This window comes from Nicotiana sylvestris, chromosome 8 (assembly GCF_000393655.2).
Source record: "Nicotiana sylvestris chromosome 8, ASM39365v2, whole genome shotgun sequence".
Taxonomy (NCBI): Eukaryota; Viridiplantae; Streptophyta; class Magnoliopsida; order Solanales; family Solanaceae; genus Nicotiana; species Nicotiana sylvestris.
The window spans coordinates 168,611,368-168,626,028 of record NC_091064.1 but is presented as its reverse complement, the minus strand read 5'-3'; the positions used below and the strand labels follow the sequence as shown (position 1 = coordinate 168,626,028).

Below are 14,661 nucleotides of genomic sequence, written 5' to 3'. Positions count from 1 at the left end.
CTCTACATTGGCAATGTGATTTCTTTTAATATTATCGGACCACCATAAAGATAATTAGAGATAACTAGACATTATCAGTAAAGTTACAAACCTGGAAAATATCAAGTAACCTTCTATTGTAGGGTAAATTACATTGATTGCACATACACATTACACTGATGATGTAATATTATATTGTTTTGATGTATACAATATTTGGATAGATTGTATTATTTGTTGTTATTTCATGATGTCATACCCCAACAATATAAAGAATAGACTTGTAATATTATAAAGAAAAAGTAAGGTATGCGGTAATATTATTATATAAAAAGGTAGGGTAAAAGATAAAATAGAATTATTGAATAATAACAAAAAGTAAGATGAGAGGAAAAAATAAGGTAACGACGCGACTATACCAAATCGGTCGCTCCATAAAATATCATTTTTCATCATTACGTAACGACGGATTTAGCGATACGATACAATAAAATTTAAGTAACTATCAAAATAAATATTATATTTAAAGTAATAATATTATATAATACAACATGTAACAACCATCTAAACAAGTTGAAACGATGCATACCAACCATCCAAATAAGGTGTAATTTCTTTTTTAATTATGAGATAAATCTTTTCCTATATAGCTCACACAAGTGTCATCATCAACGTCCATCTACTTTGCCCCATTACGCCTTCCAACTTCCACAAAGTGTTAAAAAGGAAGAGCTAAAATTTGCTGATCATTCTTTAATTTGTCACAATTTTAATAACAATAACATACTCAGTATAATCTCATATTGTGGGGGTTTGGTGAGCGTAAAATATACACAAATTTTACCCCTATCTTATGAAGGCCGATAAAGAAGCTATTTCCGAAAGACTCTTGGCTCAAGGAAAAATAATTTTTAACATGTTTGAACAGGAGAGTCGCAATAAAGAGGTCACGTTGAAAGACAAAGAGCGATAACAACAAAATAACAAAGTAGTAATGTGACCAAAGCAAGGGGTATAACAAATGATCTAGAATCGAAGAATAAGAAAATACTAAAATGATAATACTGATACTGGTTTGAAAAAAAAAAATTAAGTACCAAACTTGACGGCCTACGAACTTTTTATCTTAATTTTCGACCTACATATCTTCCTATCTAGGGTCATGTCCTGGGTAAGCTGGAGACATAATATGTCCTGTCTAATCACTTTTCCCCAATACTTCTTCAGCCTATCTCTACATTTCCTCAGACACACAATAATCAACCTCTAGCATCTCCTCGCTAGGACGGACATGTGTGCATCTCCTTGTGACATGTATGTATCATCTGAGAGTCTCGCTTCTTTCATCTTGTCGTCCACCGAGGTCACCCTCACCTTGTACCGAATAATTTCGTTCCTAATTATATCTCTCGTAGTATGTTTGCACAACTACCTCAACATCCTCATCTTCAATATTTTCATCTTCTGAGCATGAAAATTTTGGACTGACCAACATGTCGCCTCATACAACATAGCTGGTCTAACGACCACTCTCATAATTTTCAGCAATGGCACAAAAAAGAACTTATTTTCTTGAACATCCATTGAAAACAAAGTAAGGACAAGTAAACCACTTATTTAATAATATTAAAATGTGCGTGTGGAGAACCTACAAAAGTACAACTCGGTTGCCCCTTGAAATGAATCTTGGGGTAATCTAGAATAATACAATACAATTAACAAATGTATTATTGCATCTGAATGAGTTTTTGGAATCCTCTGGAGCCACAACTACATTAGTTTACTATTTATAGAATTTATTAATCCCATTTTCAACTCCTTCCCAAGGTCTAAAATTCCTTTAAATACAGGATTCTCTTTCAGTTGTTAAAGTAGGAACCACAAACAAGAAAAAAAAAGTAAAGAAAACAGAAGTTGACAAAATGGGTATCTGCATATCCACTGCATCTTTTGAGATTCATGCTATTGATTATGGCCATGAAAATTTGGTTCACTATGAAGATAACAACAACAACAATGGTGCCAATGGAAACCAACAAGTGATTGGTTCAGTTTATTCTCAACAAGGGGGCAAAGGACTTAATCAAGATTCTGCTATTCTCTATCAGGTTTGTAATAAATTTCTCTATGTTTTATCATTTAAATATAGGTTTTGTATAGGCCCTATAGGGTACCTAAAAATGGAAACTTTCTTTTTCTGGCAGGGATATGGTGTAGAAAATGGAGTTTTCAGTGGAGTTTTTGATGGGCATGGAGAGAATGGACAGATAGTGAGCAAGTTAGTTATGAATAAGTTGCCATCTTTGCTTCTAAAACATATACTTTCTCTCCCAAAGATCACTTCTCCAAAACAAAATGTGAAAGAAGTCGATGAATCAGTGAAGAACAAGAACTTTAACAAGTGGAAAGAGGCTTGTCTCAGCTCCTTTAAGGTGGTTGATAAAGATATTAAAAGTCTTGAGAAATTGGACTTTTCTTGCAGTGGAACAACTGCTGTCGTTGCTATTAGACAGGTAATGAGAAACTCTTCTGTGATCATTCAGTAATCTGATCTTCGTTTGGATTTTAGCAAATGTTTTAGAAAGTCTCATTGAATGTTCTCTATGTTACAGGATGATGACTTGATTATAGCTAATCTTGGCGATTCTCGAGCTGTACTAGGAAGAAAGACAGATGAAGGAACAATAGAGGCTGTTCAGTTAACTACTGATTTGAAGCCTAGCCTGCCTTGTAAGACTCTTCTTCCTTACTATTGACATGATACTAAAGTAACAGTTCAGTTCCAAAATGTGCTTATTAACACCAAGTTAAAAAATTGTTTGATGCAGCTGAGGCAGAAAGAATAAGGAATTGTGGTGGAAGAGTGCTAGCTCTAGAAAAAGAGGCACATATACAGAGAGTGTGGTTGCCCTATGAAGACGCTCCTGGACTCGCCATGTCTAGAGCTTTCGGAGATTTCATGCTCAAAAACTATGGCATAATCTCAAGGCCTGATGTTTCCTATCACCATCTTTCTCCCAATGATCAGTTTCTTGTTCTAGCATCCGATGGGGTAAGTCCATTGTAACTCTATACTTACAATTTTATTCTGTTTTTTCCTATGTGTCTACAACTCTTGACATGTCCTTTTTTCATTGTAACACATTAGGTATGGGATGTGCTGAGCAATGATCAAGTTGTTTCCATAGTGTGTTCAACAAATGATGGATCAACAGTGGCGAAAGCATTGGTAGAGGCTTCTATAGATGCTTGGAAAATGAAATTCCCAAACAGCAAGAGAGATGATAGCACTGCAATCTGCCTATTCTTGCAATAAAAATGTTTCTCCTATAAATTGTAGTACTTGAGCTATGACTATAAGCAAATACTAGCTTTTTGTTATACTAGTATTCCATACTGCAAATATAGCAGCTAGCTTTGTCGAAGTTTGATGTGCTTTGGATGTCAATTGCCATTGCTACCTGCCATACAGCTGTTATGCTTTTTTTTGGGTGCTGCTAAAACATACAATACAGTGGACACTGATCATGACAAAATGTGAAGCTTGTTATCCATTTTTGTTTTAGTGCTTTTATCAAGAACTACGGATAGCTACTTACTTGTCAATGCATGTACCTTTTCCTGTCGACGGATTTTTAGCCTTTCAGCTAACGTGAGATGATTTAACGACGGTATATATTTATCAATAATCTTGAGAAGTATCTGCTCCCTTTTGGGGTAAACACAAATAATCTCATACATATCCATGTTCTTCTCACAAGTTGATTACCAATTTTATTTCTTCTATATGTGATTGACTTCTTGAGGTACTTTGTCACTAACCTATCCTCTTGATACTTTCCATCCTCCTACGGGTGTAGCTTGAATCGAGCATGCCTCTACCCTTAGGCAAAAGTAGGCATCAAGATGTTCAGGAAGTGTTGGTGAGCGTGTGCGGCGTTTCGCTAAGCTAAGCAACACTGTGAGACTGACGACTTGCGAATTACATGGGGATTTTTTTGTGGATTAAAAAAATCCACAAAATTTTTCTAGTAAGGAAAAAGTAAGGAATTTTCACAATGTTTATGAGAAAGATACATTAATTATTTTTAGTGTTACATTTTCAATTTAATTTTTCTATATCTATTCCTTTCTTATTTGCAATCTTCAATTCAATATATGAGTATTGTACCCGCGTTCAATGATATCCTAATACACTCAATTTTTACACCACGATTTCGTTGCCTAAATAAACTCGTATGATCCCTCACTTAGGTGATTGCTCCTTGGCAGCTGCTCACTATAAATGCCTAGATCTTATTGTCTCTGTCCGGTGTGGGATCACAAAGAGCCTAAGCCATTTATCTCATAATTTTCCAATTCACTAAATCAAGATGTAAATTCTTTTTTTTTTATTTTTTTTTTTTTATTATTTTAAAGAAAAGATACAGTGAGTATGAAGTCCAAAATTCACAAAATAAATTTTTCTTCAAGTATAACTAGGTGGATTGAATTACGATCATTTCTTTAAGAATTAATTGATTGTTGATATATTCTTCTTTCTTTCAAGAAAAAGAACAAAAATATAATTTAGGGAATTAGAAGTCTCAAATAAGGAACAAAATAATAATGAGACATTTAAATACCTTGAATAACACATTAAATCTTTATATAATAATTCTTCTAAACACGCGTTAAACATATTGTACATAATTAAGTAACGGATAAAAATTATTTTGCCAATTTTAACTACGAACACACAAGATTCAATTACTTCAATAATATTATAAGTTAATCAAGAGAGTATGTTTGAAAATAAAGTTAGAAGATCACTCAATCCTTGCATCTCACTTATAATATTTACTATACATAAATTAGAGGATCACTCAATACTTAAGCCTTACTTATAAGTTAATCGTTAATTATAAATGTAACTGTATATTTGTTCTACTTAAAAACTATACTTATCCTAAATCAATAATACACAATCTAGTATATGTTCTAAGATATTAGTTCAACACTAATTAGATTAAATAATAATAATTGGTATGCCTCAATTCCTAACAAGCTGGGTAGGAGCAATTAATTATTTTAATTATTTTGTTTTTAATTTAATTTTTCATATTTAATTCTTTTGTTAACATTAATTAGATTTATGATAATTATTTTATTATTGGATTAGTAACATATTTAGCTTTAAATATTTATAAATATGTCATGACAGTATCATCATTAGATAAATAAATTAAATATATTGATTTTATTAATAATTGTGTCAAACTTATTAGTTTAATCCTTTTATTTTCAAGAACTTATTCGAGTGAGATTTACATAATAAACGATTTAAATAGAAAAGGGAATTTACAGATCAAACATCCCCAAGTAATTTTTCAAGTAAGAAAACCCCAAGAAAATTTCACAACTAAAATTATAACAGCGAAATCCCTGGATAGATCTACAAATATGAAAATCCCCAAGTAACTTTTCAAAGAAAAATTGTATCTAAATCCGTAACAATAAAATCCTCAAGTAATTCCCCATGTAAGAAAATCTCCAGGAAAATCCCAAGGAATAAATCCCCACATAATTTCGCAGACCAACAATCCCCAGGTAATTCCCCAGGTAAGAAAATCCCCAAGTAAATTCCCTAATAATTATCCACAGCTAAATCCGTAGGTAGCTTTACCTGGGGAATTTCCTATGAAACAACAAAGGAATTTATTATTATTTATTTACTTGCGGATTTACCTATAAAAAATACTTGCAGATAATTTTCCCAAATAATTCCCCAGGTAATATTTTGGCGCAAAGTGGCGCCAAAATTACATGGGAATTTTCTTGAAAAAATATTTTTCGCAGATAAAATATTCATCAACTTAGGAATTTTAAATTTTTGCATGAAAATCCGTAGAAATTTCTTGCGGAAAAAATTCCCAGGTAATTCACATTTTTCTTGTAGTTAGTACATGCTCATATTCAGGAGCAGGAGGATCCACCTTATAGGAATGGGGTTCAGTTGAACCCGCTTCATCGAAAAAATAAAAGGGCCCTCTTTTATAGAAAAAAGCCTGTGCATATTTAGATGCGGCATATCAAAGCATTTCAAATGCAAGTAAAGGCTCGAAAACTTAAGAGCAAAAAGCATAGCACAAAATATACAACGAAATGATATTAGCATTAATATCCAAAAAACACGAAGAAAAAAACACGAAGCTAAATCAACTTCGGGACCGTTTTTATCACCTTTGGAACTTTCTTCCTCAGGTTTTGAGAAACATTGACATTGCTGAGTATCTTTATTTCTTCTTTAGCTTTGACAATCTCAGCTTCGAGGTCAAAACCCTCCTGGTTAGCCTCGATCAAAGTTTCTAGACGGGTATTCAAAAAAGCCCAACTAGCATCAAGTGTTAGATTGTCTTCAAGAGCTTCATATCTTTCTCCAATTGCTCTATTTTTAACGACCCGTCCAGTAGTTTCGATAGTTGTAGCTCCGTTCTCCCATTTACTGCTCCTTTTGCGCTTTATAACTGTTATATGACTTACCTGGTTATTTGGTTCGGGTCCAAAGTGATATCGGAATGAATTGAGATACTTAGTCTCATAATGGAAAGCTTAAGTTGAAAAAATTGACCAGATATTGACTTATCTATAAACGACCCTGAATATGAGTTTTGATGGTTCCATTAGCTCCGTTGGGTGATTTTGGACATAGGAGCATCTCCGGATTGTGATTTGGAGGTCTATAATTGAATTGGGCTTGAAATGGTGAAAGTTGAATTTTTGGAATGTTTGACTGGGAGTGGACTTTTTGATATCGGGGTCAGATTTGATTTCGGAAATTGGAGTAGATCTACGGTATCATTTGTGACTTGTGTGAAAATTTGGGGTCAATCGAACATGATTTGATAGGTTTCGGCGTCAGTTATAGAAATTTGGAAATTCAAAGTTCATTAGGCTTGAATCCATGTGCAATTCGTGTTTTTGATGTTGTTTAAGGTGATATAAGAGTTCGACTAAGTTCATATGATGTTTTGGAACTTGATGGTATGCTTGGTTGAGGTCCCGGGGGCCTCGAATGAGTTTCGGGTGGTTAACGGATCAAGAATTGAAGTTGGAAGACTGCTGAAGTTGAGTTTGCTAGCTTTTGGCTGGATCTAGTTTCCTCTTATGCATTTGCGGGAATGGTCTCGCGTTCGCGAAGTGCATCTGGAGGCTGAGGAAATATTGCTCTTCGCGTTCGCGAAGAAGAGGACGCGTTCACGGAGGTTGGGCAGAGAGTGCATTGCGAATGCAAGATGGGGAACACGTTCACGAAGAAGAGAAGAGGCAACTGGGGACCCCATGCATTTGGTCTACGCGTTCGCGAAGGTGCGGTCGCGATGAGACGGGTTAGTAAAGTTTCGCGTTCGCGAGTGGTTGATCGCGTTCACACAGAAAGGATTTTGGCCAGAGGCAATTTGTGCTTCAAGAACGCGAGGGTGCTTCCACGTTCGCGAAGGAGGCGTACTTGGGCAGAATAAAATATTAAAAAACGAGGGTTTTTAGTTCATAATACAAAATTGATTTGGGAGCTCGGTAGAAGGCGATTTTTGGAGAGATTTTCATGTGGGTACTTTGGGTAAGTGATTTCTATGTAGTTTTGGTTAATTTTCATGATTATGCCTTTGATTCTACCATTAAATTTGTGATTTGGGGTGAAAATTTGGGGAAAATAAAGAAGAGTTCTTAGGCAAGATTTTTGAGGTTTTGAATGGGATTTTGATATCGAATTTGAGTAAATTTGGTATGGTTAGACTCATGATTGCATGGACTTTCGGGTATTGTGATTTTTGTTGGATTCCAAGACGTGGGCTCAGGGTCCGACTTTGAGTCGATTTTGGATTTCTGATTAAAACTTCGTATTTTTCTTATGGAATTGATTCCTAAACCTGTGTTGATTGTATTGTATTTTTTGTGGCTAGATTCTAGACGATCGGAGGCCGATTTGTGAGACAAAGGCGTATTGGAGTAGGGATTTTGCTCGGATTGAGGTAAGTAACAATTTTAAATCTGGTTCTGAGGGTATGAAACCCTGGATTTGTGTTATGTGATTGGTATGGAGGTGACGCACATGCTAGGTGACGGGCGTATGGGCGTGCACCGTAGGAATTAGGACTTGCTCCATTCCATGGAAACTGTGAAGTTGAATAACTTGTTGCTAGCTAGATACTCTCCATGTGTTATAGAAATTTAACTAGAAATCATGTTCAAGCTATATGTTGGTACTGTTGGGTCCCACAGGGGCCGTGTACATGTTGAATTACCTATTATTTGTTTTTTGCACTCAGTCTCAGATTCTACTTGTATATCATATCTCAGTCTCTATTATTCCTTATTGATACATCATATTATTGTTGTTTGGGTTGATTTTCATGACTTCTGAGAGCACGATAGGCTGGACAGGTTGGTGACTGAGTTAGGGCCTAAGTGCGGATCTGTGAGCGATATGTATATATATGGATCAGGTTGCACACCGCAACGCGCCTCATGACTATATATAGGTGGATCGGGTTGCACGCCGCAATGAGCCTTAGGGCTGTATATGTGTGGATCGGGTTGCGCGCCGCAACAAGCCTTATGGCTGTATATATATTGATGGGATCTGGCTGCACGCCACAACGATGTAACGCTTGGGCTGAAGAAGGCCCTCCAGAGTCTGTACACACCCCCAGTAAGCGCATGTACCTATTGAGTACGAGTGATAAGTGCCGAGTGTTGAGCCATTGAGAAAGATTGAGTGACTGTTGCTCTGAGAGGATGTTTTTGATTTCCTTATTGATGCACTTAATTGCCATATATCACTGCTATAAAATTTTTGAGAGATATTACATCTGGTTTTACTTGAACTTGACATGAATAAATTGATTTTACTTAAATTACCGGATATGAAAGCATGCCTACTTTCTTCTGTTGAGATTACTGAAATTGAACTATAACTGTGTAGCTCGTCACTATTTTCAGTTCTTTATTTAGTCTTGTTACTTACTGAGTTGGTTGTACTCATGCTACACCCTACACTTTGTTTGCAGATCCAGGTGCTTCTAGATATGGTAGGTGTTGATATTTCGCACAACTGATCGTTGGAGACTTCGAGGTAGCTGCCCGGGTTTTGCAGTCCTTGTTTCTCCTTCCTGTATTTTCTTTTATTGTATTTAGATCCATACTTTCATAGACATTACTTTTCTAGACTGGTGATGTATAGATGCTCATGATCTCAATGACACCCCGATTTTGGAGTTTTCCGCATTTATGTTTTGGGTTTTACCCCGTTTATGAGAATTTTTGTAATTTAAAACTAACTTTGACTCATTTTGTTAACTGTTGGGAAATATTTTCAAAATGTCGGCTTTCCTAGTACCACGTTAGGCGTCATCACGATATGTTAGGGTTTTAGGTTGTGACACTATTTCTTCCTTCCGGTCTTCTTTTTCAGATTCTGAAGCTTCATAAGATGTTTTCAAAGGTTCAAGAGTGTCCTCCAGGAACTTGACTTTATCAGAAAAGGCACGGAGATCCTCTTGAGCTTGAGTTATCATCTGAACGAGATCACCAGCGTACACCTCCTTCTGATTTAGAAGTTCTTTTAAGCTCCTAATCTCCTCAGTAGCCTTGGAGTGATATTAAGCAAAGGAGGATTCTGTTACACCTGAGTTTCAATAATGACAATAGTGCAAATATAATCTAATCTACTTGATTACAGGAAATCAGGATGACAATGCTAAATCAGAGGGAGAAAGAAAATCAGGATGACAATGCTATCAAAAAGGAAATAAGATCGAGTGCAGCTGATATGGGAAGCCAGTTCGTAAATTAAGGAGAATTATGGTAAAAGTAATCGGAATATTCTGGTGATTGTTCAATCAAGCTAAGTGGAAAATCACTCTGTTTAACCAAAAATATATCTTTCAGTCAAAGTCTAATTTTAAAAGAAAACGGGTTTCTGATAACCAAGTTTTACATCACTTTCTCGATGATATCGAATGAAAAGAACAAGAATAAAAAAAGGAAATAGTTGATTGCAAAGTCAATATAGAGAAAAGCAAAAAAGTAAAATGAATATATTCCAATACTGTCTCAGATGTCTTTACAAGTGAAATTCTCTCCCTTTATATAGAGGTTTACACATATAACGTTTCTTTCCCTTTATGGACAAATCATTACGAGCTTTACTGTCATTAATAATCCTTTATAATTGGTAATTGTAAAAGTCCATGAGATTCTGTAATGATTCTGATTCCCCTCCTCATTAATTGAAGGTTCATGAATCTTGCCTTTTTACTCTCTTGATTCAGTCTTTGCCAGCCGTTAGGCTCGGTACTACCCCGTAGGTGTTTCCCTCCCATGCCTTTTCTTATTCTATTAAATAAGACTGTCACGTGTTGCTATATCATTGCTTTTACTTGCTATGCCATGTCAGCAATCTAATATTCCACGTGTAGCTCTTTTTCACAACCAATACAGATAGTCCCCCCACTTTCTTGAATATTCTCTATTGAATATTCGGGGAAGTGGAAGGTTTTTATGGCGGGAATCCCCTGCCTCCGTTTTCGAATATAATCATGCCTTTTTCTGAACTGATGTGACGTTCATCACTTTTATTAAATGACCATGCCACGTGGCTTTTGGCAATTGGTCCTTCAATTCTTCAGCATCTCTTAGGGTTTCCCTACAACCGCATCAGTCTCGAAGTGACGGTTTCATTATGACGCTTCATAATGACCTCAATAGTCGTGCCTTCCTATAAATACTTAAACTCTTTTTACCAATTTTCCAAGCCTTTCCCTCTTAGTCTCCTTGTCTTACTTCGTTCTGCATCTTTTTCTTGTGCTTCTATAGTTAGTCATGGCTTCATCAAACCTTGATCCTCATAAAGTAGTAATTGTTGATGAACTTCCCCCTTCAACTGCCCCTGTTAGGAGTAGAAGAGGCGGTAGGTTACGTAGCCTCGGTTCAATTTCTAACCGTGGTTCCTCCTTTCAAGGTACTACTTCCAAATCACCTTCTTCTAGAACTAGGGCTTCTGCAACCTCAAGGTCTTCTTCTAAAGATAAAGATTTATCTGAAGCCCTTTGTGAACCTACTATTGATGAGATTGTCCCACAGGAGCTATCCTTTGTGACTGATAGTGAATCGATGAAGAGTCAAGTCTCTTCCATGGATGCTTCCCTTGATCGTGCTGATCATTACCCAACTCTGATTACCAGTGGTCTTCTTGCTCTGGTTCAAAGAGAATGTAATTGGAAATCTGACTTCCCAATTTTAATCATTGGTTCTAACCAAAGAATAACTTCATACCAAACTGGCTATTCCTTAGTTTATACATATCCTTTTACCTTAGGCTGTAAACCTTCTATTGACCCGGTAATCATTGAATTCTGTCGTTACTTCATTGTGTGTTTGGGACAAATTGGTCCTATTGTTTGGAGAGTTGTTGCATGCCTCCGTTATTTATCAAACTTGGCTTCTATGCCTTTTACTTTTCGTCACTTACTCCATCTCTACTCTCCTAAACTATTTTGTGATGGAGTTTTCTCCCTTGTGGCCAAAAGTAAGAGGGTGTTAGTTAGCCCTGAAGATGATAGAGATCAAGGCTAGTATACTCGATCGAGAAGTAAAATTTTGCACGTAAGTATTTGTATCTCACCTTTTTCCTTTCTTAAAAATTAATTCTCATGTATTCTCGTGTCTACTTTTTCAACAACTATGGAAGTCTTTGAAGAGATCCCTGACTTTCGTGCCTTGGTAGAAAAGTTATTATCTGTTGCTCCTATAGAGAGAAGGTCTTGGAAGTACCTTTCTCAAAGATTTGGGTGGAAAGTCAAAACACATGGTACTTTTTCCCGTTTTAATCTTCTTCTTTTTCTCTTTTGCTTGTTTAAGAGTTATTCACCGTGACTCTTTTTCCTTTTGTTAGGATTTGCCATTTGTGGTGTTAGTCCTGCTTCTATTTCGTCTGCAAGACTTGCGGTGAGTCTTTCTCAAGAAAGGATTTTGAGCTCTTCTTCAAAGAGGAAGGTTGATGGAACTCGTGGCTCTGAGGGAGAAGAAGAACCAAAGGAAGGTTCTTTAATTCGTATGCCTCGTGTCAAGAGGCGTGTTATTTCAGATGATAAAGCCACACCTCCTTCCAGTTCAGTTCCTGTTAATGTGCCCGAAGATGCTACTTTAGTGAGTTTAGATGAAGAGATAAGTGCTCCTCCTAGTGAATCTACTAATCAACTGTTTTCCCGTGGTTTTGATAGTGGTGCTTTCGGTCCTATTTCTGAGGAATTACCCCTTGCTTCTCTTCCATATCAGTCCCCGTATGTTTTCAGTCTACCGCTCTTGTTACTGCTGCTATTGTTTCTCCCACGGATGCTTTTACTAATTCACCCATACCTGTTGTTACTACTTCTCATTTTGAAGTTGGTACTTCTAGTAGCAATAGGATTATGAAAAAGGTTATCATAGAAGCTCCTGAATATGGTAATCTGTTGAAAAAATCTGGTCAAGCTGATGTATGGTTAAAACCTTTAATTGACCCAGTTGAGAAGTCTAAGTTGGAAAGTCATAGCTTCTTGACGTGGATGAATGATATTGTTCATTCATCTTTGAAGGTTTAAGCTTTAGCTTTTCCCTTCCCTTTTCCTCGTGGTTATTTATTTTTGTTTTACAATCACTTCTTTCTTTTCTTTTGTAGATCAACTTGATAGGCACGAAGCTTATGAAAAAAATTATTCACACTGAGTAGCTAGTCAATGATTATCATAGTGAAGCAGATAACTGGAAGGAACAATATGAGGCTCTTTAATTGGATAAAGAACTTTTAGATGAAGAGAAGTGTGCTTTGGAACAACAAGTAAGGATGATGGCGGCGTAATTGGCAGTTGAAAAAGCCTCTTCAAGTCAAGTTGGTAGAGATAGAGACATACTTGAGTCTTCATTTGCAGAGTAACTTTCTAAAGCTACCAAGGAGATAAGTGGTTTAAAAGAACTCCTTAATCAGAACGAGACTTATGCCGGGGAGCTAGTTCAAACACTCACTCAGGTTCAAGAAGACCTCCGTGTCTCTTCTGATAAGATCCAATTCTTGGAGAGTTCTCTCGCCTCTATGATGGTTTCTTATGATACTTCTTTGACTGAGAAAGGAGGATTAAAGGCTAAAATTGACCAGTGGGAGAAAGATTATGAAGCCCTTGAAGATAAATCAACACTTGATATAAGTTGGGCTTTTTTTAATACCCGTATCGAGACTTTGATGGAGGCTATCTAGGAAGGTTTTGATCTCAATGCGGAGATGCTAAAGCTAAGGAAGAAATTGAGAAAACTCAGCAAAGTCAAGACTTTCATTCACCAGAGGTCGGTGTTTCCGAAGGTGATGAACTTACTCCTGGTGAAGTTGGCATTCAAGCTTCTTCTGCTCATGTTGAATCTTCTCCCGTTGCTGATGATGCCTTATTGGATTCAGCCTCTCCCACTGCTGATAATGTTGCATTGGACTCTACTTCTTAGTGTTCTTAGTTTGATTTTGGAACTCTTGATAAGAAGTTTTTTCTTGTTTTTTTGGAATGGACGGTTAGTTTTTACCCCTGGCTCGTTTTGGGGTTTGTTTGAACATTTTGGTTTTAACTAAGTGTATACTTAGTTTTAGCCAAGTTTAATATATGGTTTTTCATTTATTGTGAGTTTTTTGTTTAAACTCTTTGACTTGCATTTAAAAATGCTTACTATTTCGTGATTTTTGCATAGACACGAATTTTATAAAAGAGGACCCTTTTATAAACGACACTAATGAAGAAGACGTCTCAACTTCATATTGGTGTAAATATATGAGAGAAGTAGAAAAATATATATTTTAAAGAAGTTTCATGAATAATTTGAGGAAGTTTCATATCTTGAACTTTCAAATTACACAGCACTTTACATGTATTAATTTAACATCTACAATTCTTTTATAACTGTTTTTCTTATAACGGATTTCAAAAATTCTAGGGTATATTTTGCGACCCATGACTAATCATTGTCTTTAACCTTGGTACTCGTAGGATCTTATAATTTATGTCCGCGATTTTACACTTTATGAAAGCTTAATACAAAAGGTTTTCTGATTCAGACATGTTTCTTGACTCATGATTGGCTCTTGACTTTTGATTTTTGGGTTGTTCCAGGCTTGAATTCTGACTTTTAGTCTTCCTTTACCTTCTTTGACTTGCAGTCTTATTTGCCTTCTACCTATAGTCCCCTAAGTGTTAGAGCTTTGAAGTATGAAATCTCGAGAACTTGATTATTCTTTCCATTTGGTCCATTTCCTGAAAAGGAAAATACATACGGGACTCGGAGGTATATTTTTAGATGATGACTTCTTAACCCTTTTTATTTCCATTAGAAAGGTTGTAACCCAGACCGGGGATAATTTTGCATCTCACGTGTCGTTTAGGTCTAATATCATCATTTGTGTGGCCTAACTTTGTGCCTATCATCTAAAATGTTTAGTATAATTAAAAAGAATAAATCTAAACCTTACATAAATGATACCTGACCAGGGGTTCTTCCTTTAGAAGTCATCCTTCTTTAAATGAACAACATTCCAATTTGATGGGAGTACTTTGCCGTCCACTGTTTCTAAATCATATGCACCCTTTCCAGCAATACCACGAATCTTGTAAGGTCCTTCCCAATTTGGAC

At 36.1% G+C, this 14,661-nt stretch overlaps 1 protein-coding gene across 1 annotated transcript; it reads left to right on the top strand.

Moving 5' to 3' along the window:
- Window positions 1-1,841: 1,841 nt before the first annotated feature.
- LOC104234563 (probable protein phosphatase 2C 72) lies at window positions 1,842-3,599 on the top strand. Its single transcript, XM_009788152.2, has 5 exons — window positions 1,842-2,087; window positions 2,184-2,492; window positions 2,592-2,709; window positions 2,808-3,031; window positions 3,128-3,599. The coding sequence occupies exons 1-5, from the start codon at window positions 1,902-1,904 to the stop codon at window positions 3,293-3,295; spliced, it is 1,005 nt and encodes a 334-aa protein (XP_009786454.1). The 5' UTR covers window positions 1,842-1,901; the 3' UTR covers window positions 3,296-3,599.
- The last annotated feature ends 11,062 nt before the right edge of the window (window positions 3,600-14,661 follow it).